This window comes from Macrobrachium rosenbergii, chromosome 19 (assembly GCF_040412425.1).
Source record: "Macrobrachium rosenbergii isolate ZJJX-2024 chromosome 19, ASM4041242v1, whole genome shotgun sequence".
Lineage (NCBI taxonomy): Eukaryota > Metazoa > Arthropoda > Malacostraca > Decapoda > Palaemonidae > Macrobrachium > Macrobrachium rosenbergii.
In genome coordinates, this window is record NC_089759.1 from 37,338,766 (window position 1) to 37,365,994 (window position 27,229).

The following is a 27,229-nucleotide window of genomic DNA, read 5'->3' on the forward strand; positions in this document are numbered from 1 at the left end:
TCCCTAATGTCCCACATCTCTTTATCATTTATCCTTGTACCATTATGTTCTGCAGTTACTGTATTTCCCAGTACAGTGTCAAAGACTCTGACCTCACGGACACTTCCCAGCTTTGACCAACAGACTTTGAAAACAAAAGAAATATGAAAATAAGGCAATAATACAAGTTGATGACTTTGCTTTAGTTGGTGCATGCACTCAATAAGCTGTCTCAATGTATTTGGTACTAAGGCTTTAGCTACAACAGCCTACTGATCATATTAAATAAGCTTTTCTGAAGTTGACATACAGCAAACTGAAAAATTTAAACAGTCGACAATGTATGGAAACGGTATAAACTACCCAGCCACCGTGTGTCAGAAATTCCTTGGCCAACAGTGTCTAGGCATTAAAAACAACTGGTGCAGTATTTTATGATTCTGAAAGTACTGGATGTAGGTTCATGCAGTAATTTTGTTAATCTCAAACAAAGGAAAACTAAATGCCACAATAGGATATATTAGAAATACAGAATACCATTTTATTGCACAGTTACACTTGGTAAAACATGGCACAAACATGACATCCAAAACAAAACAAAAAATATAATCGAGTAAAATGAACACCTACACACTACTAATACACTATTGTAAATAAGGCAAAATTTTTTTAAGTCTTAAAAGCCTGAAAATATTTGGCAGTGTTACCAATTATAAAAAAAGTAAAGCGTGAATTTCAAAGAAACTATTATAAAAAGAAAGGTATTACAAAATTTCACTCTTGAGTATGATAGTCTACCAACAAATCTTACCAGAGCTGAGCTAAACGCTTTTACCATGCCACACTTTTACTTTTGTTAGCTAATAACGCTCCCTTAAACTAAGTTAAGGTCATCTGACAGAGTGAGAACTGTACTACTGATACACAAAATTAAATTACAACTTATCCATTAACTTAAACACCATACTCTGCCAACACTAAAATAAATCTTTGTAACAATGTATATGTTTTTTATGATACCTTTGTTTATTAACACTTCATTCAGTCATATTGGCACTCTAATTAACCATCCTCTTGGGTAGGGTGGTGTAATGAAAAACATAACCTTCGGTCTCTAAAATGTATCGTATACAGTATTTATGAGAAGTATTTGAAGAAAAAAAAACCCAGCAACTTCAATGCTGGGAAGTATGGTAAGTTATACAAATTCTGTGAAAATGTTGCTTTTGGAGGGGGTTACATTTTAACCTTTAAAAGGTACAGGCCAACAATGTGTGAAATTTTGTGGTTCATGGACTATAAAGCACATTCTAGAGAAAACATAACCAACAAAGACAATGTGATTAAGGAACAAGGGACACTAAAATGATGGAACATATCTCCAGATCACAAAGAATTTTGGAATTACACACTATGGTTGTAAGGTAATCTTAGTGCAGTTCTTCACAATTTATTTAAGTTATGAATCATTACTGATAAATACTATAGTGCATGCCTCATATACTGTACTGGCTACAAGAATATTGCGACTCCATTTACCTTTTCTTTTTCAACATTTATGATGTGAATACTTACAAGAAAACTGAACTCATATTAATGTACAATATGTTAGATCAGAGGCTACTGAATGACTCGCTCAAGGAAAATCTTGCTTGAAAATGTCTAATATACCAATCTTTAGTATCAATAAGAATTTCTCTCCCAAAGTAATCGGCTGCAGAAGGTCACTTGTCTGTAATATAAAATATATACAATATTAATAATTATAATATAAAATATCTACAATATTAATAATATATAATTTTGTTTCAGGTTAAATATGATGTAAGAATTATAAGCTTCCAATTTATGCTGGGTCAGGCTGCGGATTAGTGTGCCTTCCCTGGCAATATCTCGGCTCGTCAGTTCATGCAAGCTTCCCTGATGGGAATTCGATATTCCAAAAGGAAATCAAGAACAGTATCAAGGATGACCCCAAGAGAGTGTAACTCCTTTGAGGACTCACCTACTGCTGAGCATCAGCATCGAGATGCTATCCATGATTCCCAAGAGGAATTCAGGTCTGTCCTGGATATGGAATTGGCTACGATATGTAAAAATGTCTCATTCTTTACCCTAGAGGATTGAGAGGCTGCAGTCTGCCCAGGCAGAGGTAGGTTTCTCACCAAAACTCTGGGGTCATGGGAACAGGGTAATAAAAAAATCTGAGCCCAAAAAGAAGTTGAATCACTTGTCTAGATCCCTGTTGAAATCAGAATGGATAATAAGAGACAGTCTACTCACTCCCAGAGCTCTGACTAGTAACAACTGAGACTGGGTCGGACATTAAAAACTCAAATCAGGATGTAGTATGGGCACCAATATCTGGCCCTGAGAATGATACTGTGATAACCCTTGGCGAGACACTTCGATGTACATCTTTTCACCAGATGGAAAATACCTCATTAACGAAAGGAAAACTGACGAGGTTAGCACATAGAATTTTGGGACAGAGCGACTTTTCCCAATACTGAATGTTGCTTGGCCCCTCCTTCAGTAGGAATTCAGAGCCCTACAACAGAGTTGTGCAAAATACCCTGTTCTTGAAAAAGGGGAATCTGGGAAACAATACCCTTGAGAGTTTCCTCTTCTTAGCCTAAGAAAGCTTGGTGTGAACCAGAGCCATACAAGCTTCCAGTCACTACTAAAGGACCCCAGTGTTTGTTCCAAATACCGCAATCAAAATAACAATTTGAAAACTAAGTACAGGTCGACCTCACAAATCCGGCAATCACTAATCCTGTTCCATCATTAATCTGGCTCTAATTTCAGCTTGCGTAATTTCAGATTTCCTGGGTCACCACATCAACCTGCCTCTACTGTTTATTGGTGCTACTTGTGTGTGTACGTACGTACCCTACACACGGTTTTGTTTATCTTTTAGGTTGTACGAAAAATGAACACAATTGTGTTTATCTTTTAAGTTGTAGAAAAAATGAGACATGCAGTAAAAATATGAAAGAGAATAGCACAGAATATAAATAAAAAATCATACACTTAACAGCATGAACTAAAACAAGCTGTAGCAAGTTCAACGACGCCAGCAGATATATTATATAAAATATTTGAGAAAATAGTGGATAAATGTATACCGAAGAAGACAAGTAAACATCAGTCATGCATACCAAGAGACAGAAGGATCCTGTTCCAGAAAATCAGAAAGTGGAAAAAAGCTCTTGCAAAAGAAAAGGATGCATGGAAAGTGATGGAACTAAAAAGTACGATAGAAAATGCAGAACAAAAGATTATACAATCAAAATGCTCGTATGGGGAGTGAGTATGGCTGCTACGAACCAACGTCAAATCCCAGTTAGGCGGTTTGAGTTCCCTAGGTGGACAGGATTGCTCAAAACTTCGTAAGAGCATAGAGATCTCCCACAAGGAAGAAAGATCCACTCCTTTGAAACAAAGCACTAGACCTAAAGCAGCCCTATAGCCCTTGACCTCTTCTTTCCCGGGAAGCTTAACATAACGTAAACATTATTGATATGTTAGCTACCGAACCAAATTTCTTGGTAGTGAAATACATATCTGCAAGTCTCAAATAACCATTCAACACATTCAATTAGTATGAGCATACACAGGCAACCACTTGCAGAAGGGTAAACATAGGAATAGATTGTGTTAATAAGCCATCCAGAAATGGTCAGTAATCAATATTGATAAAATAGTCATTCCAACTGACATCTTTTTAATCTCCACTGCTATACCTAAGCTAAAGGGTTAGATGCCTTCATGCATCTTTTCCATCTACTTCTGCCAAAAGCTTCTTCCTCTGCAAACCTCTTCTCCAAATCGTCCATCACTTTATCACACCACCTAATCTTCTGCCTCCCTCTCCACCTTCTACCCCTAACAGGTTCCATCCAAGCGCTCTTCACTCCTTCCTCCTCCCTCACAAGTTTCTAAACCATACATCATAAATGTTCTGATTACAGTACAACAGATCTTTATCTTTAGATTACAGTGTATTTGTCATTCTTTTATCACTCATTACCCCTGCTACCTCTTTCCATTCCCCTTGAGCTCCTTTTGCCCCGCTTTCAACTTCAGCTTCACACCCTCCCTCCTGACTTAAAAGTAGATTCCAACTGGCATGCTATGTCTCAAAAAAGGGTCATTGTCTTTTATAATGAAATTTCAGTTAAAAGAAATTAATCTAAGACAAACCACATACTAACCACAACAGCAACTGAAGAAGCAAAAGTTAAAGTTTTATATTTATCACCCATTGCTCAAGCTCTCTCACTCCTCCCAAAACAAGCACACTGTGGGCAACTAAATCCATAGCTAAATGATGAACGGCGATTTTGTTTAGGCAACATATTACAATATATTTTATGTAAAACTGTGGTTTATATTTACATATGAACATTAATTCTGTTGTCTCACTTCATGCACAGCTTCATCCCCAAAGCTTACAGACTCATCCTATGGCGAAGTGACGTGATGTCTTGCAAATCTTATGTTTCTCAACAGTGATTCATGACACAGAGAGGCTTCTTTTTCAGCTTCAAAGACACTCTCAACTTCTGCTTCACTTCGACATACCTAAAATAAACAAATGAATGATGAAAACACTAAATGTATTTTGTTAGCAAAAAAAAAATTTAATTAAATACTAAAATGTAAGTTGAATTGTATTAGGCTAGTAATGCATTACTGTACATGTTTGCTTGAACTTCTAAAGTCCCAAATGCCCAACATCCTCTGGAAGGCTGTTCCACAGTCCAACAGTGTGAGAAATAAAGGACTCAGGAACTGAGAAGTTTGACAGTGAGGCACATTTACTGCATACTGGTGCTGCTGTTCAGCAAATCTGGTTGCTCTCAGCAGGAAAAGGGGATCAGGGTTCAATTGTGAATGTGAGAGATCTCTGTTAAAATACAACTTATGAAAAAGTGACAAACAAGACCATCCGTCAATGGCCCACCACGAACCATTCTACATGCAAGAAGCAGAAGCAGACAACACCTGAGACCAGTACTCTAGTAAAGGAAGCACAAATGACCTCAAACAGGTTGCACTGATTTCACCACTGTAATGTAATATATGAGGCCTTACGAACAATACCTAACTTTCACATAGCATCTGCTGAAGCTTTCATTTGATATTTTTCAGAAGTGAGATGAGGGTCAAAAGTTACACCTAGAATAGTTGAAGCTTCAGACTCATTCAGCACAGTCCCATCCACCTGTAGGGGAGGATGGGGTAGAAAATCTCTATGAGATTTGCTAATCAATGGCGTTTTCATTTTACTGGAGTTCAGCCTCATACCCAACCAACTACACCATTCACTGATCTGGTCCATGTCCCGGTTGAGGCTGAGAGCAGCTCCATTTCTCATAAAATGAGATTTTACTTCACCCACAAGTGGCACCATTGGCATACTGAACAATCTTAATTTCCAGGCCAGCAACCGTAACACTTGTATAAACTAAAAATAACAGTGGACCAAGAACACTACCCATGGAACTTCCCTGCCCGTAGGGAAATCTTGAAGTAATCCTAATATATATCCACCAACTCCAAGATCCTTAAGTTTATAAATAGGTTTTTCAGCAACTTTGGAGAGCACAGGGAGAATAGACATTAGCCTGTAATTACTGCAGTCTGCAGATATGCCACTCTTGGAACAAGCACTCTATTATTAAGCTTGCGCTCATATGCAAAGATACTATGTCAACATAAAAATCTATAAATCTACTAATCCTGGAAAACAATACATTAGAAACTTTTCATAAAAAACAAAAGAAAGAAACCAACAGGATCTTCTCCACCCCAGCTATCAAGATTATAGAGAATTTCCTTAACATCCCTAGAGCGAAATGTAAATCTTACAAGGTTCAGGATGACAAGTATCAAGGAGAGGGACGTCCTCACCCGATTGCTTAGCTTCAAAAGCTTGATGAAGCAGTTCAGCTTTTTCCCCTAGGGCCAGTAACCAAACTCTCATCATCTGTTAGTTTGGTGGAATGGAAGGCGAGCCTGACCCAAAGTTAGACAATGCCACTTTGGTCCACCAAAGATGAGGCTGAGTAATTCCTTTAAGTTTTCTCTTCAAGGAATTATTGTAATTATTTTAACTCACAGATTGGAAACTGTAATCCACTAGTGTGGGTGGGTGTCTAACAGTAAAATCCCAGCACAGAATGCTGACTACCATCACCAAGTACCACTTAAATTACTCGGAAAGATCTGATACCTGTATAACAAGCATTAAAAATTTATGTAAAATATAGATACTGTATATCCTTCATCACTTATATTCTGCACCTAAACATGACAGGATTTTTATATACTATACTTATTGTGTACTTACCTCAAATTTCACCCATTTATATTTTGAGCATTTCCTTGCTCTTGGACAAGCCTGCAGAACATTCTGGACACTGGGATGAGTGAGACCAAAGAAACGGCATCCACGTTCATCATTGTCACTACTCTCTGGGCTGCAACCATGAAATAAATAAGATCAAGACTCAAGATCAAACACTGTACTATACAAAAAGAACTGACATTCTGTTAGGTTAAATGGAGTATAAAAAATATTTTTAACTGATTTTATATACTCTGATAATTCAATAACAAAACCAGTAATAAAATATGACTGTTTGTTTACAGTACTTAAGTCATAAATTAATAATAAGTTGCTAAAAATAAAATATACACATTTTTTATAACTTTTACTTATGAGACTGTTTGTTATCTAATGTAAAGATACGTGGAAAATCACAGGCAATTGTAATTCTTTATGGCTTATTAATGAGTAACTTACTTAAGCCAACTAAGAGCAGTTACTGGGAATTTTTTTGGACAATGTGACAGCATATAAAATATTTTTCTATATTTTATGTAACTATATCAAAATGCATCATAGGTTACTTGGACTACGCTAAAGCTTGGTCCAATAATGGAATGTTTCATAAAAGATTATCACTTAACCTAATATAAGGTACTGCCTATATAAAAGGCAAACACTTTTACTAATATGTAGCCTTATAGCTAGGCTACCATTTTATTTTGCCCAGATTATTGTTATTATCTAATCCTAGGGTCCTTGGTCTAAGCTAGGCTATTGCTTAGGCCCAAAATAGGGTATGTCTTAAAAGGTTCTTACTTACCTTAAAACCTTAATACAGGTTACTACCTAATCCAGGTTATTTAGTTCATGCTTAAGGATATGTACTCCTAGGTTATAAGCTACAAACAACATCCACTCTTAATCTAGTCTAAATTATTCTCACTTAATCTGAAGTAGGCTATTGCCCAGATTATTGTAGACATCGTATAATCTGAAAGGATTTTCTATATTAACGATAAATTATGGAACGTTTCTTTTAGTTAAAACATCTAATTAGAATGACAAATTCCTTAAAACAATTTCCGCTTTTCAAAACTAGCAATCGTGAGTAAGCGCTGACCATGTGGTAGCAAGAAACACCGAGTTTCTGGCTTTCACATGCAATTACGAATTCCAAAGATTTAAAACTAAAACTTTAACTGGAACTTAAAATTAAGCACTTAACTCCCTATTTCAGATGCTTCCATGATCCTCGCTAATGAAATTGAAGAAAAGCCCAGATTTTGGAGCACTGGTAATCGCACTGAACTGTACTTGCCTTGACCAAGGAGAGTAATGGTTCTTGGTCTCTAACGCGGGTCTCTTGTCGACAATATGGCGGACTGCATACGCGCATTAGTCACTTCTTCTATGCAGGTTTTGGCAATGGAAGAACCTGGTATACAACCTCGCTGTAAGATTTGGGAACGTGCCCCCTTACCTTTGAGTCCATTACATACTCCATCTGTGTTATAGTGTTTATCACTACAACAAAATATTCATCCACAAGAGAATTCTTTGATATTAGTTTGGTCACCATGGAGCTCTAGTAGACCGTAGAAGGGTAACTCATTGGGGATGGAACAAGCGACTACACTATCATAACAAATATAATATAAGATATGAATTTCAGACTGAATATCTAATATTTTAAGTTATCATACCTTATTGTTAGCAGGTCCATATCAAGAGTGCTATTGATAGTCTGAAGTATATGATTATGACACTGTGCAGGGGAGTTGCCTACAACTACTGCATCTTCCTCATCCTCACACACTACTTCAAATCTAAAAGAGATAATGCATCAAATGAATATTAAATACCACAATTTACAACCTGTATATAAATTTTACACAACTATAATCATGCAAAGTATACTGCACTAGTAAAAACATAGTTTAATACCTCCCATGAGTTTATATTTGCCTTATTTGATCAGCAGCTCCCTAGAGAAGCAAGAAGAACCCCTAACTTAATCAGATCTCTCCCTGAGCAGTACCCCTGATAGTATCAGGAATACTATCCTTTTAATGAAGTTATTGTAAATAACACAAATACTGTTGTTGTTGATTTTATTGTTTGCTGTTCTGTTGATTTTTACTATGCCGTTGTTGTTATGCATCTTTTTATTAGAATTGCTTCTAATTTCATGTTGTTAATTCTAATTCTTTAGGGAGACATCAAGCTTAACCCTGGGCCTGCTACTCATTACCATATGAAATATTGCAGATTATTTACTCAAATATTTGTGGCTTAAGGTCAAATCATCTTGATCTCCAGAGTCTTGCCCATAACTGCAATTTGATGTTTTCATCTGGGACACTTGTAAGTAGTAAAAAGTGAAAGGTTGTTGTTCTAATCCCAGAGTTTGATGGCCCTGACTTTCTTTATGGTCGTAACATCCCACATGCTCAAGGTATGGCTGTATAAAATAGGTCTGGATGACCTTTTTGGAGACTGCAATGAAAAGCACAGTGAACAGCTTAATTCAAAATTCCACAGATTAACATGGCTCTTCAGTTCTGTGCATCCTCCAATTCTGACCAGATAATTGAGGAACCCATGCATATTTCTGGTAATAGATTAGACCTCATGTTCCCAGATGTTCCAGCTATCGTCAAGTCCAAGGTCTGAGAGTATATAGGCACTTCTGCCCATTGTGCCATTGAGATGGACATAACTGTAATCAGTACATTCCTAATGCCACCTCTGGAAAAACAGTCTGGCTGAAACCCGCAGCCAACTGGGATTGCTTTATTGAAACTTGTGAGGCACTTAACATTTTAGATGCTATACCAGATCCAGATCCAAAGTAGTTAAGTGAAATGCTGATGGCTATTTTAGTATGTCCTTAGAAAGGTCATCAAGATTAGGACAAATGACCAGCCATGGTTTGATGATACATGTAAACGAGCTCATCATAACAAACAGACCAAGTTCAACACATGGAGACAAAAAATCAACCACATGGAAATTTCGCCATTTTTGTTGTCTTGCCGTGCTGCAAATATAATTCACTATATGGCTGAGAGAAATTACAATAATTCCTCAAAGAGGAAACCTGAAGGAATTTCTTACTTGCCCCATCTGTGGTAGACCAAATTGGTATCTTCTATCTTTGGGTCAGACTTGTCTTCTATTCCACCACTACTAACAGATGACAGTAGATTGGTTACTGACCCTAAGGAAAAAGCTGATCTGCTTCATCGAGCCTTTGAAGCTCTGCAGTCACCTGAGGATGTCCCTCTCCTTGGTACCAGTCATCTTGAACCTATTCTTACAAAATTTCCATTTTGCTCTAAGGATATTATGAAAGTTCCAGATAGTTTAGATAATCTTGATAATCTTGAGGTGGAGATCTTGATGGTTTCTTCCACTTGTTTTTTTAAAAAGGTTTCTGATGTGATGTTTCCCATGATTAGTAGATTCTATAGATTTTTATGGGAATGTAGAATCTTTGCAGATGAGTTCTATCTTGTTATACAGTGCCCATTCCAAAGAATGGCATATCTGTAGACTGCAGTAACTACAGACCAATTTCCACTCTCCCTCTGCTACCCAAAGCTGCAGAAAAGCTAATTCTTAAGCCACTTTACAAGTATGTAGAATCCAAGGTACTGTTAGCTGACAGTCAATATGCATATAGGAGCAGTTAAGTTACCAGCAATGCTCTGTCAGATTTGACAGGCCATTTGCAGGAGAACCTTGATACAGGTTTTGAGTGTCGAGTATTTCAAGTAGATTTTAGTGCTGCTTTCAATTTAATAAATCATAAGGCACTTGTACATAAAATTTAGAATCTTGGAGTGGGTGAATATATTTTAGGATTACTTCAAGATTCCCTTACAGGTAGGCAGCAGCAATCTGCTGTTGACAGGATCTTTTGCAAACAAAGGTCTACTGTGTCTGGAATTCCACAGGGCAGTGTTCTGGGACCACTGTTATTTTTAGTGAACAGTATACACGTGAGATGGCTGTTGGCCTCAAAAACAAGACTGTTCAGTATGCCAATGACACAACACTAGTGTAGTAAAATCTCCACTTCTGAGAAATGAAGCTACCCATAGTCTCTATCGTGACATGTAAAGGATTAGTGAATGGTGTAGTAGGTGGGGTATGAGGCTGAGCTCCAGTAAAACAAAAACACTATTGATTAATGGATCTCGTACTGATTTTCCACCCCATCCTCCCCTTCCAGTGGAAGGGCTTTAACTATACTTGGTGTAACTTTTGGCTCACATCTACTTTTGAGAAACATCTCATGAAAGTGTCAGCAAACACCGTACATTAGTTCGGCATCGTACATAAGGCCTCATATATTTATAACAATGATAAAATCAATGCAACCTGTTTTAGGTCATTTGTCCTTCCTTTACTAGAATACTGTTATCAGATGTTGTTGTCTACCTCTGCAAGAAATTTATCTCTACTAGGCAGCTAAGTTGCAGTAATAAGCAGTAGAAACACCAACCTGAGGGAGTGATAGAAAACGATCAGGAAAAGATCCTTTGGGACTATGGTATCAGAACAGACAGGGTGATACGTGCCAATAGACCAGACGTGACATTGACTGACAAAATCAAGAAGACAGTATCACTCATTGATGTCGCAATACCATGGGACACCAGAGTAGATGAGAAAGAATGAGAAAAAATTGATAAGTATCAAAACCTGAAAATAGAAATATGAAGGATATGGGATATGCCAGTGGATACTGTACCCATAATCATGGGAAAACTAGGCACGATCCCAAGATCCCTGAGAAGGAATCTGGAAAAATTAGATACTGAAGTAGCTCCAGGACTCATGCAGAAGAGTGAGCTACTAGAAACAGTGCACAGAGTGAGAAAAGTGATGGACTCCTAAGGAGGCAGGATGCAACCCAGAATGCCACACTATAAAAACCACCCAGTTGAATAGGATGACTGTGATCCTCCCCCACAAAAAAAAAAAAAAAAAAATAATAATAATAATAATAATAATAATAATAATAATAATAATAATAATAATAAGGTACTGTGATACAGTAATTTCCTGTCTGTCAGGGAACATCTTGCTGGTTAAAAAATCCACCATACAGACCAACTATAAAAGAATTCTTTTGTAACTGGTTGGTCTGTCTTATGTAGCCCTGGGGGAACCATGAGAGCGTAACTCGTTTGAGAACGAACAGCGGCTACCAAAAATAGGCTTTTCCTGTGTCAAAACCTGTTATATTAAACTGTATTATTATATATATAATACACATAGTATATAATACAAAAGTTAAATTTCAAGAATTTTGTTATTCATCACTGTTACTCAGCATACTGAGACCACATCTGAAGAAAATTAAGATAAGAATCTCTTAATCACCTTGGGGTAAGGCCACCATCCAAGATCTTGCAAGTGTAGAGAACAGGACGCAAAGGATCATGCAAACTTGCATAAATCCTAGAGGAACAAAAACCAACAGGAAAAATGCACTGTTCCGTGTGATATGCCTCTCTCTCGCTAACAATCTGAAAATGACAAAAATAACTGTACAAAATGAAAATATCTTTTGTATTATGATCATGCCTAATATCATATATACATGCTGGGATCTGAAAACACAAAAATCAAAACATAACTCATCAAAGCTAATTTGCCACTAACCTCCCCCAGACTGTGTATAGTGAGGGGACCCAAAGTAATGGGAAAGATGGGACGCCCAGCTGAGTCTAAGGTTATGGGAGGACAAAGTCGTTTGGGTTTGCTACTGCTGCTTCTCCTCGCTTTCGACTTCTCAGACGTCACAGGAGACAACAAAGTTGTCGTTGTGCTGCTCCCTGAAAACAGTCGTAACTTTCTACTGTATACCAAGCTCTGACTTCAACGGTCACCTAATGTTATGTTGAGAGATCATCAATAAATCAGGAATATATCACTTCATAAAGATATATTCACAAGAAAATAATAAAATACTTAAATTTTGTTGTTTGAAATCCTACAATATGGGTGTATGATTTTCTTTCCCTGAGCACAACTTAAATACTGATGAGTAATGCATTAAATTTGGGAATTACCTAACATGCAATCTAATTATTGAATGTTTTTCCAATGCTTTTATTTCCTCCACATTCTATTCATGTATTGACACCTCACTAGTTTCTTGTTCTTGTACCATTTATTTTTGTTTTTACTTTTTACCACATTTATTATTCTACTTTTCTATCTTCCTTTGAGTCCATTATACTCTATCATGTGTCATAGTGTTTTTCATTACAACACAATACCTGGCTACAAGACCAGGCTAAAAGACATTTCTTTAACATCAGTCTAGTCACCACGGAGCGCTGACTCACCATGGAGGGGTAACTCCCAGAGAACGAAACAGCAGCTACACCATCAAAATTTACTGTACAAATCTTGGTTAATTATTTCAAAAAACAATTTTTAACAAATACTGTATTAATGTTTTGTTTTTTCATTATTTTACAAAATAATCAAAGTCCGATCTAATGTGCCCACTGACATGTCAAAGATATGGATGGTCACACCTCAACATTGATTTTGCAGGACTATACAGTATTTGGGTCGTATTGATACATAGAGTAAATGGCCTGAGATACTACCAGTGCAATCCACTACTTTACTGTTTACAATAAGGACACTGATGCACAATTTTGCAATGCATGGTTTGCTTGTTAACTTACAGAATCACTGCACATGCCACTACAGGTATGACTCCCTAAACTCTTTTGATGGTAAGGAGACTCAGGAATAAATTAATCTTACATACATTAGTTTTCCAAATTAACCAGAGAAAAAGACTTGAAACCACTTAAACATCATAGAAATGCTAACCGTCGTGCTCCTTCATCACAAGTGCAGTACTGTACTTTTAAATTCACGTAACACGAATAAATGGGCTCCAGAACTTACATGAGAAATTGGTAATCTGGGCTATGGCGATAATGCAAATTAAAAAGCATGAAACTTCATGCAGATTCGTTAGGGCCACTGATCACTGAGCACTGCAATAATACTGTGCCAAGTTAGGAAGCTCTTTACTTCTGCATCAATTGTACCTAATGCCTGAAATCTCAACTACAATTGTGAACAATTACTTTCTGATATAATAAATAAGGATAACCCACCTGACATACTGCATTTATAAGTGTAATTTCTTTTGGTTATGAGTCATGCTGAAATATGACATTTGTAGTAACATTTCCGGGGAAGGTTTGTCACGTATTCATATATTATGAGTATTGTTTTTATTATACAAAAATAATCTACAGAAAGTTGTTTAACAGTATTTAAACTTCTGCATTGACTGTCTTTTCACTTCATCTATACATTTATCTCCTTATCAGTGAATAGAATCCATAATGTCAACAGCTACAGCATAACAAACAGAATAATAGTTATTTCTCTTGGCTTCCCTTGCAGAGGAAAATTGGCAGCAAGCCATGGGATGTATGTAAAATATAATAATCTCCGCTTTCCATGTTCATTGCATTTGAATCTGTGTACCATCCTGTATGTGGAGTTACTGTTCATTCCGTAAGGTCATCCTCACCAAAGTAGAAATAAATATTTTTATAACTCTTACCCTGACTCACGTCTGCAGGTTTCCTTTTCAAGACAGTTGGTTTAGGCTTTTTACCATCCCAGTTTTCAACGCTTCCACTTCCCAAAATGAGATAATTGTTGCTCTGTAAATAAGAAAAAAAAAGGAAAAATAAAAATATGACAGTTTGCTTTTAAATACATAGTTCTACATCACATACATTCCATCTAGTTACTGTTTTACAGTAAAGAACAAGAATATATAGAACTAATAAAATCTGCATATCTCCATTTGCTTCTGAACATGGACCAGATCTTGTGATGTGCCTAATTGCACCATAGAGTATTTTAGAGAATGGCCAAAGATGTTCTCTGTTTAATCATTCTGCAACCTAAACTGATTTCTTTAAAAAAGGGCAAAAAATTGATGAGGTAACAGTAAAAGTAAACTGTAAAGTAAAAATATCACTAAGGACAAGATCACATGAATAAATCATATTATTTTTAGACCACCTGAATCAGAACATTAAACTTACTCTGTAACTTAAGAATGGTACCAGAATTTGAAGAAGGTTCAAAGAATCAACCTCCACCAACTGCAAACCCTACCTGAATTACAGTGCATAAAATTTCAAGCAACAAAAGAGAAACTGAACAAGCAAACAGACATACAATATGATGGAAAAAGTTAATGAATAAATATATTGCAAAACTGACTGATTATCATTTAATAATGAACAGCTAAGGTTTCATGTAACGAAAATACTACACAAGCTATAACTCTACAAATACCAATATATTCTTACACAAAATTCTCTCTTCATGACTTGCTATAATAAGCTGTAATAAATAATCTCATGATTTATCTTTGGCTAATCATCAAATCATTGAGAATCAGTGAAATAAAATCAATATCCGGGATAAAAAAATATTCCCAACGAAACAGGCAATTAACCAAATCATAACACGATACAAGTTATTTTGGAATTGCATCAAATGAAGCTATTTAGCAACTGGCCTATTTAGATTGCCAGAAATGCTAATATGGGCCTAAACCACAGAAAAATAAATTTTAAAAGTAATTTTCACTCTTCCTAGGGATACAAACCACAGCCTTCAGTGTTGGAGTATGCCTCAGCTTGAGCTGAAGTTGATCACTTGGTAACAACGTAGTAATTAGTGGTTGAGAGTGGCGAGTTGGAGAGTACCTTGAGTTGGGGGACTACCTCTCATTCACTGCTGTCACCAAGCACTTTTTCCTTCAGCATCATGGACAAAGTAGGTTGACTGAGGTGGGAAATATGACAAAAAGTGCTGGCTTGTATACCCAGGAAAAATACATATTACTCAAAATTTGTTCTTGTTGCTTCAGAAATATGAACCATCTCCTTCTATTTAGGAAACTCAACCTTTAGATGGGTAGTACGACTGATGGATTCAGAGTATAATTCTTCTGATGCCAGCCCATGCGCCCCCTTGTTGAAGGGAAGAGAGGAGAGAATTGCATCCTCAAGAAGAAGCTCTAAAACTAGAAGCTTGATGGTGTTTTTATCTGTATCAAGCATACACCATGCGAAGAACTTTGAACTGGTAGACAATCCTACTGCAGACAAAGCAGAGGCACTTCTGAGAAGTCTGACGAATGGGTACTTCAAAGTACACGTCCTTCAGATCTACCGAAGCATGAAGCTAGCCCCCCCTAAAGGAATCCAACACTGACTACAGTATGCCATTTCCATCCTGAAATGCATCTGTAGAACAAACACATTCAACAGCAAAAGGCTAACAACTGGTCTTGAGCTACCAGTTACCTTCTCCATGAGGAGGAGCTCACTGTAAAAGCCTGGAAACTGGCCATCTACAACTTCATGTGCATCTTTCTCTATCATCCCCTCCACCTTCACGACTGGGGGTAAAGGTTTTGGGGAATCTGGTGCATATTTGGAACAGCACCAGTTCTCAAGTGGGGGTGGGTGACAGTCCTTAAACAGTATACGGCAGTTGTCGTAAAGGACAGCGACCATCTAAGGTTCTGCCTCCTTGTCTCTTCTACATTGCCCAAGGGGACTGCCAACCTTGGCATCCCCTTTTTCCTTCTTGTTGCCTCCATATTACTATTCGGCTGGAGTATCAGCTTACCCCACCACTGAACTGTTCTGCAGAATTGAGACAACTTTCCCCTGAAACTTGGTGTGACAATGAGGATGCAGGATGATTTAAGCAAACCAACACAATACACCTTAGAAGATATAAAAAAGCAAGAGTTAATAAAATGACTCGACATGGATATCATCCACATCATATTATACCAGAAAATAGAATGTCATCTACATCATACTATATTAGGAAATTTGAATGTCACCTTAAACAAAGGATGAAAGTAAAAAAAAAAGCATGGGGAATACATCTACACAATGTGATCTAGCTAAAATGACAATTAGGCAGGAAATTAACTGGTTTAAATGTATATAACTATTAGTCTTAACCTTACTTGCTATGCATTATGACATGAGTAAAATGAGATTTTCATTTAATGGAAAAATCAACTAAGAATGATCACTTTTCTTGCCATCTCAAATCTAGACTAAGTTAATACTTATTTAGGAGTACCAGTCTACGAGAACTGAACAGATATGTAATAGAAATACATAAGTTAAACTACATTACAGATAGAAACCAGAATACTGTGATTAATAAAAAAACCGTCAGCATAAATACCTTTGTAGTGAGCTGACTATGGTGATCAGCAGTGGTTTGGTGATGGCACAATCTCTTCAATAAAAATGCTCTTTCCTCTGTTGCCACCACCACTTGTTGCTGAACCTCAGCTACTAAATCACAGAGCGCTGCATTCTCCTGATAGTGTATGAAAACTCATTAGGAATTACATAAATAAAGTGTCAGCAATTGCTGGAAAAATCTTCACTCTATATCACAGAATACCAGACTGACAAATCTAAAAGCTTCGCATGCCTTTCTACTAACAAGACCCCTTGTTTGAAAAATCCCAAATAAATGTCAATAACAATTTTCAACTGAAAAATACAAAATACCGTTTACTTTCTAATTCACAATACAAATAAGTTTACTAAACAAATGATCTGTCATCAAGTAATGTCTCATCAGCTGATTGATCAATGGTAATTGATATGAATATTCAAATTTGGAGCATATTAAACACTGCTCAGCTACACAAACCAGAAAACCACTGGTTTGGCAGTTATGCAATTAATATCAGCAACCTGTACAATTCACACATATATACACTACAGTTGACAACCAGTACTCGCGGGGATGCGTACCACAACCACCCGTGAATAGTTAAAATCCGAGAATACTTAAAACCCACCTCTAAAAATGCTTATAACTGCCTATCTTGAAAGTTCAAACACCAAATGTATACCTTAAACTATCATCCTACATCAAATATACTTGAAACTATTATCCTATTACTGTATTAATCTTTGAATTGATATTATTATCATTTCAAAGTCATCTTAAACATTTTACCGTTAAAAATATATGTATGTACTGTATGGCTTACAGCTACGTGTGAAAATAATCCAGCCCCCTTTGTATTCATGCACGTACATTTTCTTTCATACAGTTACTATTCAAGCCGTCCCGTTTTCTTTTACAGGGGAAACATTGGTATGTATGTAATTCACAAGAGAGAGAGAGAGAGAGAGAGAGAGAGAGAGAGAGAGAGAGAGAGAGAGAGAGAGAGAGAGAGAGAGAGAGAGAGAGAGAGAACAAAAATATGTATGCACATTTAAAAAATTTAATACTACATACATAGTGAGTGCCCGTAAATCATACGGGTACTCACCCGTGAATGTTGATTAAGATGGTGATGATGAATTAGCTGTGAAGCATGGTTCACAGACTGGAACAAGAAATTTTCAAACATCTGGTTTGTAGTTTGAAACCTGATTTGTTTGTGAACAGGAGTGTTCATTAACTGAGATACCACTGTGTGTTTATATATATATATATATATATATATATATATATATATATATATATATATATATATATATATATTATTTATATATAAATATAATCGTTACTTCTCAGGTGTATGAAATATGGCTTAATGTTTTGATGAGTAAAAAATCTAGCCTCTGCCACATTTTTAATTACCACATGCAAATATGAGGTAAATCATTTCTTTTCAGGCCCAGTTATGATGAGTTCTGATCATCAAAAATCATAATTTTACTAACAAACTACTTGTGTTTCATGAACCCTTTTTAGGCCTATGAATTCTGGACCTAATGCCAATGATTCATTGGCTTAAAAGACCCTAACTTTACCTTGTAGGAATGACAAAAGTAGTCCCACCTAAGCAGCTAATCAAGCTGTTGTAAAGTGATGGGTGTGACGAAACAGCAAAATTTTCTAACATTGAAAATGACTTTTTGCACAAGCCAATCACTTTGCAAAATAATTTGTGTACTCTCTCCAGTAGGTAATTCAGACAACAACTGGATTATTTTACTAACACTGAACGGCACTTCGGAGCACGGAGGTGCAGATGACAAGGTAGGAACTCTTCTGCTTCAGGACTGACTCTGACAAACAAGCTGGTGCACATTTAAGACTATTGTAAAGCAATGGGTTTGTATAAAAAAATCAACTTTATTAGTTTTGTAAAAGTTTTATATTACCACTTTCCACAGACATAATGAGAACTTACATATACTAGTTCTTTTATTATTCTTTTCAAATGCTTGACTTTCTTCTTGTAAAGCTGCTGCTCCTGAGCTCTGTGACGTGCAAGTCTTTCTGCTATTGCGGGTGGGAGGCTAATGCCACGTCCTCGACCTTTATCAACAATCATTCGGCCAGTTCCTGTTTAAGACATTTGCGTTAATTGCACAAAGTTATCGTAGTTCCAAAATATCGCCTACTTAAACTAAAAACAATCAAATACATACAAAATCATTTAATCAACTAGTCCTTTATCAAAGTCTCAACCCAAAAATCCTATTATACTAATATATAACAATAATACAATAGCAAATTAATTCACATTTCAGGTCCATCAAATGTAAACTACCCTAATCATGATATACGGAGGATTGAAAGAAATGCTGTACAGTATTGTATATGTGTTATAATCTGCCTTTCCTAGATATACAAACCTCAAGTATTTTATACGGTATCTTTGGTAAAAGATGGTTCTGTAACTTAAACTTTGTAACAAGGTGAACTGATAGAATCAGGTGAAGGGGGAATCACTTACAGGTTAAACAGCATCTACTGTCTCCATCCTACTCAGGGAGTAAGGCAAGGTTAATTAACTGGGTGACCTGATAAAAGATTTCAGGTTTTTATCTCAATAAAAAATGAAAGCATAAACTTGCAATTTCTGCGGGAGATGCAACTTACGAGGAGTGCCGGTATGCTCTGTTCTTTTTGCTTGTTGACAGTTCAAAACCCTAGATGACACACCATCAGCCGGCCATAATAGGTCCAACTGAGAGCGCAGGCATCTACCAAACATTAACTCCGCTGGTGACACACCTGTAGCAGTGTGAGGAGTTAACCTATAGTTGAATAGAAATCGATCCAAAGTGTCCTGTATAGATGACTTAGAAGTACGAAGTCCCTTTTTCAGAGTTTGCAACATTTTCTCTGCTAACCCAATAATAGACAGTTTGTATACTGCAGTGGCACATTAATGTGCCTAATACCACCATTCTTACAAAAATCCTCAAACTCCTAAGAGATAAAATACGGACCATTGTCAGAGACAATAGAAATAGGGAGACCAAATCATGAAAAAGAATGTTGTAAACACTGAATAGCAGTAGTACCTGAAGTAGGACACACATCCACCCATTTGGAGTGTGTGCCCACTAACACAAGAAAATAGCAACCACCTACGGGTCCAGCGTAATCAACGTGAAGTCAATGCCAAGGGTGAGTAGGCCATTCCCAAGGATGCAGTTCTGCCTTAGGTAGCATTGCTCTTAGAGATAAACATTCAGGACATGAGTTAGTCAAACTTTCCAAGTCACTATCTAGCTTAGGCCACCAAAAATAACTACGTGCCAGCTCTTTCATATGCGTAGAACCCAAATGTCCCACGTTTAGTTCTGCCAACAATTTAGTCCTAGTTTAGGTGGAATGACTACTCGAGATCCCCATAAAACATCACAATTTTTAAAAGTAAACTGTAATTTTCCTAACTATACAAACCTGAGGTCCTTTACATTACGAACTAGTTATGGCGAAGCTGGACACTGCCGTTAAACTCTTGAATAAGGTGGTTAGGCAGTAACTACCGCCAGGTAGGCGGGAATACCCACCTGCCCAGATGTAAACATTCCAGTTTGGCTTTTGGTCCAGGTTCAGATTATGGGGTGGCATGAGGTGGGTATAATATGTAATGTAAAGGACCTCAGGTTTGTATAGTTAGGAAAAATACAATTTACTTTTAAAAACTGTGATTTGTTTTGACAAGATATATAAACCGTCAGTCCTTTACATTAGGAAGACTCACTGGTTGGAAGGAGGAATCTGGGTTAGTCTCTATGAACTGACTGGAGTTCACCACACCTTGTCTTCCCTTCCTAGTTTATAAAGCAAGGAAGGGAAAGCTGCCTCTGACAAAATGACTGGGTTGTAAGAAATGCTAGATCAATTGTCAGACTTCTGGGTCCCTTTGCATGAAAGAGGAAGCATCAGTTCATGCAAAGTAGGCTAGGAAGAACTTTAAAGTTGGTGACATAAGGCAATCACAATCACTGGGTTTGTCTTATTGTCATGGTCTCCTTCTTCCCCACCTTGCAAGGGGAAGGAGTGGGGTTGCTTCTTTAACCCTGCACGGAAATATAACGGAAGCTCAAGCTGAGTGCTTACCCACATCAACCGCCAGACCCAGCATGTAACGGCACGTCCACTCCCTGCCCGTAGGAAGAGAGTCGAAAGGCCCAGTACTCCATAATGCAGACTGACAGGTGGGCAGGGCTTCTTCCTGCCTGTCAGTAGTTGACTGCCTTGTTGATGAGTTTGAATGGCTGTTCCAGCTTGCACTTGCAAGCTAAACCCCTATGTAAAGAACAAAGGTTTGTATCTGTGTAGGAACAAATGAAAAATCATGTTTCTATATAAATACAGGCCAGTATTAAGAAGAAAGTTAAGGTGAAGCAAATACTTGAATGAAATAAGTTCAGTACAGTACAGTATTACAACTTACCAGGTGGAGTTGGTGCAGGAGAACCGCTACCAGGTGTACTTGATGCAGTAGCAGGTGTTGCTAAAGATGCTGAGGACACCAACATTTCCTCATTGCCTTCAACTATCTCTACCTGAAGTAAAAACAAAATTTTCAATCTAATGCAAACTGAATTCTTTGGTAACAGACAAAAAGCACTTCTAATGTTCTTATTCTAAATAAGAACATTGTGAGTTTCTGTAATTCTGAACTGAAAACTTTTAATACTATAAATAAAGTTTTGTCTTGCAAACCCATTAACAATGTACGGTACCATACACTGCACATGACCACATCACGATCCGTAATGTTCCTCTGATCAATGGTCTTTTGTCCATCAGGCAAGAGTAAAGAAGGTAGTCTCACTAACTTCTTTACTTTACCTGATACACCATCAATTATGTAGTACTGGCAACCTTGCTTTCATGGAAAGTGTATGCACTAGGGGAGGGAACTAAAGTATATAGCAAAAGGCTATGTTTGTATACAGTACTTAAAATACATTAACAAGTTATTGCACTTGCCGGACGGGATATGGCCCAGAGCTGAAATAAATTTTTAAAGTAAATTATATTTTTCCTGACTATAAGAGCCTGAGGTCCTTTACATAAGAAATTAAAAGCACTTCTGTTGAGGAGGAGGAGGAGGAGGAGGAGGAGGAGGAGGAGGAGGAGGAGGAGGAGGAGGAGGAGGAGGAGGAGGAGGAGGAGGAGGAGGAGGAGGAGGAGGAGGAGGAGGAGGAGGAGGAGGAGGAGGAGGAGGAGGAGGAGGAGGAGGAGGAGGAGGAGGAGGAGGAGGAGGAGGAGGAGGAGGAGGAGGAGGAGGAGGAGGAGGAGGAGGAGGAGGAGGAGGAGGAGGAGGAGGAGGAGGAGGAGGAGGAGGAGGAGGAGGAGGAGGAGGAGGAGGAGGAGGAGGAGGAGGAGGAGGAGGAGGAGGAGGAGGAGGAGGAGGAGGTGGTATCTTGTCTGAATGGCTGGAGCAAAGTGAATTCTCCTCCCCAGAGACCAGAGAGTTCACCTGCTCCAGTACGCCCTCAGAAGGATTGGACCATGACAGGCCCAACGAGGCCCTGGGTTCCTTCTTGGATCCCAGTGGGCTTCGAAGGCAGATAGACAATCCATGGATGTCGCCAAGGCCCCTTCCCAAAGGTCATTGTGCCAAAGAATCAACACAACGATCTCTGCAATGGTCCTCTGTAGCTCCGGGTTGTCCGTGTCCTGAGGGGAAGGACCCTCGGGTCCTTCCAGAACACAGTCCTCCTGGACTACTCTCCTAGCAGGAGGGAGAACCCAGCAGAACCCCCTAGCCCCCGCTCAACCAGTTGGGCATACAACCGGGTCAATCCGAGGACCGAACACAGAACTTAAGTTTTCATGGGGGGGCTGCAATGGGACATGGCATCCCAATCACAAACCCTTCTGTCTGACTCACAACTCCCAATGTAACCTTTGGAGGTTAGCTGTCTCCAGGTAATGGGCCTGTTCGTTCGAAGGCAGGCGAGGGCTGACCCAGGGTGAGCGATCACACACTCTCGGGCGTGTACTCTTGACATGCTTCAGTCTTCTTCAAGGCTAAAGCCTTGGGGACCTCCCCAAAGCTTCTTCAGGTGAGCGGGCTCGTGCGCCAGCTGCACCTGCGTGGGACCCTGGCTGCACACTCGGGCGAGCACTGGTAGGGGGTGAGGCAGCACCTACATGCTTAGCACCCACTCTCTCTTGTGTGGAATAGTCTACATCAGCTTGTGGACTGGTAGAGGTGACTTGGCACTTCAACGAAACCAGGGTACCTGGGGTGATGTGGGTCTCCTTGGAGGTCCGTGCACCTGGAGCTCCAGAGTCACATGAGGCTCGAACATCGGTTGCTCCCTCTACCCGGGTGTCTAGAGAAACTTGAGCAGAGGGAAACTCTATACTAGTCGGGAACTAATGACGGCAACGTGGGTCCCGTTGGATACACACATACACACACCTAGTGCTCCTGCGTCGCAGGGTCTCGGCAAGACTCCCCATCCAAATGAACAGAGTCCTCCGAACCGAGATCGTCCCAGTCCCCTGCCCCCACACAATGACTTCTGCAGGATGAAACAAACGAAGACGACATAGGGGAAATCACTCCTGTAGGAGTGAGGAGTGATGGCAATGCGTGGGAGTTTTGAAGGAGGGAGGAACTTCGACTGGCAACCACAAGAGTTGTTGGGGGCGTGTTACCGTCAGACGAAGCCTTGGAAGCCTTTTTCTTGTGCTTCCTTCTCTGTGAAAATCTCACCCATTGCACAAGGGACCAGTCACAACACTCACCACATGTACTTTTGGGATTACAATCATGCCCTCTACAACTTGTGCAGAGAACGAGGGTCTACATCAATGGACAAGCAGTAATGATTCCAAGGTTTAGAGGCGGTACCTGGACAAGTTTGGTACCGACCTTCTGCTCGTCAGGCTTTTCATTTGATTCGTGGGTTTGCATAGTTTATTGCAAACACACAAAAGATATATATATATATATATATATATATATATATATATATATATATATATATATATATATATATATATATATATATATATATATATATATATATATATATATATATATATATATATATATATATATATATATATATATATATATATATATATATATATATGTATGTATATATATATATATCAGAGAAAAACAGGAAACAATCCCACCAGGAATGTCATAAAAACCAGGCAAAATGGTAGGAAGGGTAGAGGGTACGGAAATTCATTTCTTGCTATAATGGGGTTCGAATTCCACAATAAGCTGTAGGTTCCGTTGCTAAGTAACCAACTGGTTCTTAGCCATGTAAAATAAATCTAATCTTTTGGGCCAGCCCTAGGAGAGCTGTTAATCAGCTCAGTGGTCTGGTAAAACTAAGGTATACTTTTAAGAGGGTACGGAAAAGTTCCGCATCACACGATGGCCGAAAGCAAAGTGAATGCTTACCATCTGGGTGGGTGGGACTCCCACCGGTTGGGCGGTAGTTAACTACCTAACCACCTCATTTAAAAGCTAAACGGCTGTTTTCCAGCTACGCTGATGCAAATTCCTCGTGTAAAGACTGATGATTTGTATATTGTGTAAAAACAATGCCTTTTTAAGATCCACAAATATGTGGTACAATCTCTACCTCTTTGCATAGTACATTTCCCGTAGTTGGCTTAATATAAAGACTGCTTCTATTATTGACCTCTCTGGAATGAAGCCAATCAGACAATTACTGACTCTAACAATTTTTCACATCTTTTCCTCCCTTATATATATAAATCATACCTCGTAAAGTACAAAATAAAACAAACAGAAAGCAGCCGCACACTTACTGTGTGAGACGTTGGAGTATGGGTATTATTTCTTGCACCTGGAGATCCAATCCTAGGAGGACCAAGTAAAAGATTCTCAGCAGTATTCCAAACAGATGACATTCTGTAACAAGCACCAAGACGGATTACATAAAATATGAGAAGACCATTTCTAGTATAATGTTGATAATTTTACAATGTAAAATTCACAGGACTCAAAAATGAAGTTTTCATAATAAAACTAATATTGTAATACTTACCTGAACACCTGAATTAGCCCTGGTCACTGACTAGCCTGAATTATATCCCCATAATTTTACCCACAAAGTGGGTAATTAACTGTCAGCGTTACCAACGCTACAGGAAAAATCTGGTCAAATGAGTTACCTGAAGTACCGTTCACAATGCTGCTGCAAATATCGGCCGACAGAGGCCGACCTCCCCAATTGAGTCACTCACTATCAAAAAATTGAAGTGGGGAGGAGGGTGGGAATCATTCAGGTGTTCAGGTAAGTATTACAATATTAGTTTTATTATGAAAACTTCACATTGCAATATGCTCCCTGAACACCTGAATTAGCCCAATTAACAAAATTTTAATGGAGGTGGGATCAATCTAATTCAGCCCGACCTGTCAACAGAGAATAAGCAGGTAACCCATTATCAACCTACTATGTGTAAATGTATGTCACCATATCAGTCAATGCTTTCAGTGAAGAGGAGGAAGACCCATCTAGGTTGTGGCATGCCCCCGTTTTTTTCCAACCGCAGAGATGGTAGCTCACCGATCTGCTCTGCATAGGATATCTGTTTAGTCATACACTCACCATATCAATCGATGCTTTCGGTGAAGAGACATGCTGGAGTACTTTGATCGTCAGTCAGGTCAGTACTGTCTTGGCCTGGTGACCTCCCAAGTGGCTCTTCAGAACCTCTCATGTATGGAGGAGTACGATGAACCTCCCATGTGGCTATTCAAAGCCTCTCATGTATGGAGGAGTACAATGAACCTCCCATCTGGCTATTCAGAGCCTCTCATGTACGGAGGGGAAGGAAGCAGTGTGCCGAGCCGCTGATCCTCCGGATAAGGCCTGACGATCGATGAGCAAAGAAATATCTCAGTGCCAACGAAAGAGCCTAGCCTACGAGAGAATCTCCTTGGACTCTTGTAGGGAAATTATCACAGACTAAGATACTTAAAAACGTACTAAACCTAAGTTCTTGTGTCCCAATGTAAAGGACCAACGATTTGCATATCGTGTCGGAGCAAACCATAATTTCAAGTCCAATATAAGATAACAGTTTATGTCAAATTCTACCAACCAAACACGGGAACTGGTATCTTCCAGTAAAATAATAACGGCTGGTTCAGGGGAACAAAGTGAAGTCCTGCCCAGAGGCCTATGGACCTGGTGCCCCTGTTGTTATGTTAGGTTGGAATATATCCCGGAGTTCCATCAAACAAATAATTCAAAAACACACACTAGACGTTTGCTTCAATAAATATAAGGTAGATCTAAGTAGTAGCTCTGCAATGGCGATTTCCTTCTAACTTGACTTTTTCTACAGTTTTTTGGTTGCTAATTATCGATTTACCTTCAATTTTCATCACACGATGGAATTAACCTGTAATTAACCCCTGAAGTCCATCCAACAAAGGGTTTCCATACGCGATCTTCACAAGACAGAGCATGGATTTGGATCATATCCCGTCCGGCAAGTGCAATATACTTGTTAATGTATGGACACCCCACCGGGCCAGTACTAAACACGGCGAAGGGGCATTCCATCCCCCCGATGCCAGTACTAAACAGGGCGAAATGCATTTAACTCCCTCCTGTTGGCGAACAGCTCCCTCTCATTTTTCCCCTCCAGAGGGGGCCTCCCAAACATAAACACGTCCGCTTCGTTTCTGTGTTCTCCCCCCCCCCAAAGCCCCGAATTCCCACAGTCCCCCTTTACTATTGAGTTAGGGGGCAAATAACAGTTGGCCGACAACAAGCAACAGTATCAGAAGCCCTAAAAGTGTAAAAAAAAAAAAAAAAAAGTTTCCAAGGTAAAAACAAGCGCGGAGCTGGTACTTAAAATTACCAAACATACCCCGAAGTCTAGCTGTACAGTAAACCACTTGGCTACCCTAACTTACCCTGCTTGCGACGCTTGCCCTCAGAATGTGGGCGTCAGGCTAACTGCCCAGGCTGGTCAGAAACAGCTGAGGCCTCTCTTTGAACATGGGCTTCGCAACCCCCTCGTCGCCCCCGAATAAATAATTCTGACGACCGCAGACGTAAGAGGTCAGACGCAATGGCACCTCATTTCACAAACGTTCGGAAAACTAACCATCTCACGCAACTGGCTTCGGGTGAGAGATTTTACAAGCAATTATCAACTGTGGCTGATCTGGTCATTCGTTTTTGTGAAACTAAAGCACCGACGAACGTGGGGCTAAAGGGAGCTTTTGGGAATTTGTCAAGGCCGTGTTTGTGACGGCCACTTGACTGATGTAAACAATGACATACAGTTGCATCGGTTGGAGTGACGTACACCCGCTAATGTCAGCGAACTGGACGCCATCATGCCGTTGGCACGTTCACTCTCTAAATGGCACTGCATAAATTCACTGGGTATACCCTAATTCACTGTAGTTATGTAAAAACCCTCGTTTTAAAATTTGCTTATTAAGTATTCCCATTATAAACATCACGTGCACGTCTAGTATTACACAGGCCGAGTTTATGCATGCACAAAGATGAGACAAGCTTGTTGGTCTTTGAGCGCACAATC

The 27,229-nt window shown here is 38.8% G+C and overlaps 1 protein-coding gene across 3 annotated transcripts; it reads right to left on the reverse strand.

Moving 5' to 3' along the window:
• Nucleotides 1–171: 171 nt before the first annotated feature.
• On the reverse strand, nucleotides 172–27,229 carry LOC136848859 (transforming growth factor beta regulator 1). 3 transcript variants are annotated; one of them, XR_010856160.1, is made up of 12 exons: nucleotides 26,592–26,954; nucleotides 24,467–24,569; nucleotides 21,105–21,216; nucleotides 18,597–18,751; nucleotides 16,616–16,753; nucleotides 13,941–14,043; nucleotides 11,999–12,171; nucleotides 11,717–11,862; nucleotides 8,026–8,148; nucleotides 6,341–6,470; nucleotides 4,384–4,569; nucleotides 172–1,711 (listed from the first exon to the last, which is right to left on the reverse strand). XR_010856160.1 is itself a non-coding variant. In XM_067121681.1 (12 exons), exons 2-11 carry the CDS (start codon nucleotides 24,566–24,568, stop codon nucleotides 4,450–4,452), a joined length of 1,302 nt encoding a protein of 433 aa, XP_066977782.1. In that variant the 5' UTR covers nucleotide 24,569; nucleotides 26,592–27,229; the 3' UTR covers nucleotides 172–1,711; nucleotides 4,441–4,449. The 3 variants fall into 3 exon arrangements, 2 of the variants coding, with proteins under 2 accessions (XP_066977782.1, XP_066977783.1); XM_067121681.1 differs by having other exon boundaries at nucleotides 4,441–4,569; nucleotides 26,592–27,229; XM_067121682.1 differs by having other exon boundaries at nucleotides 491–1,711; nucleotides 4,411–4,569; nucleotides 26,592–26,962.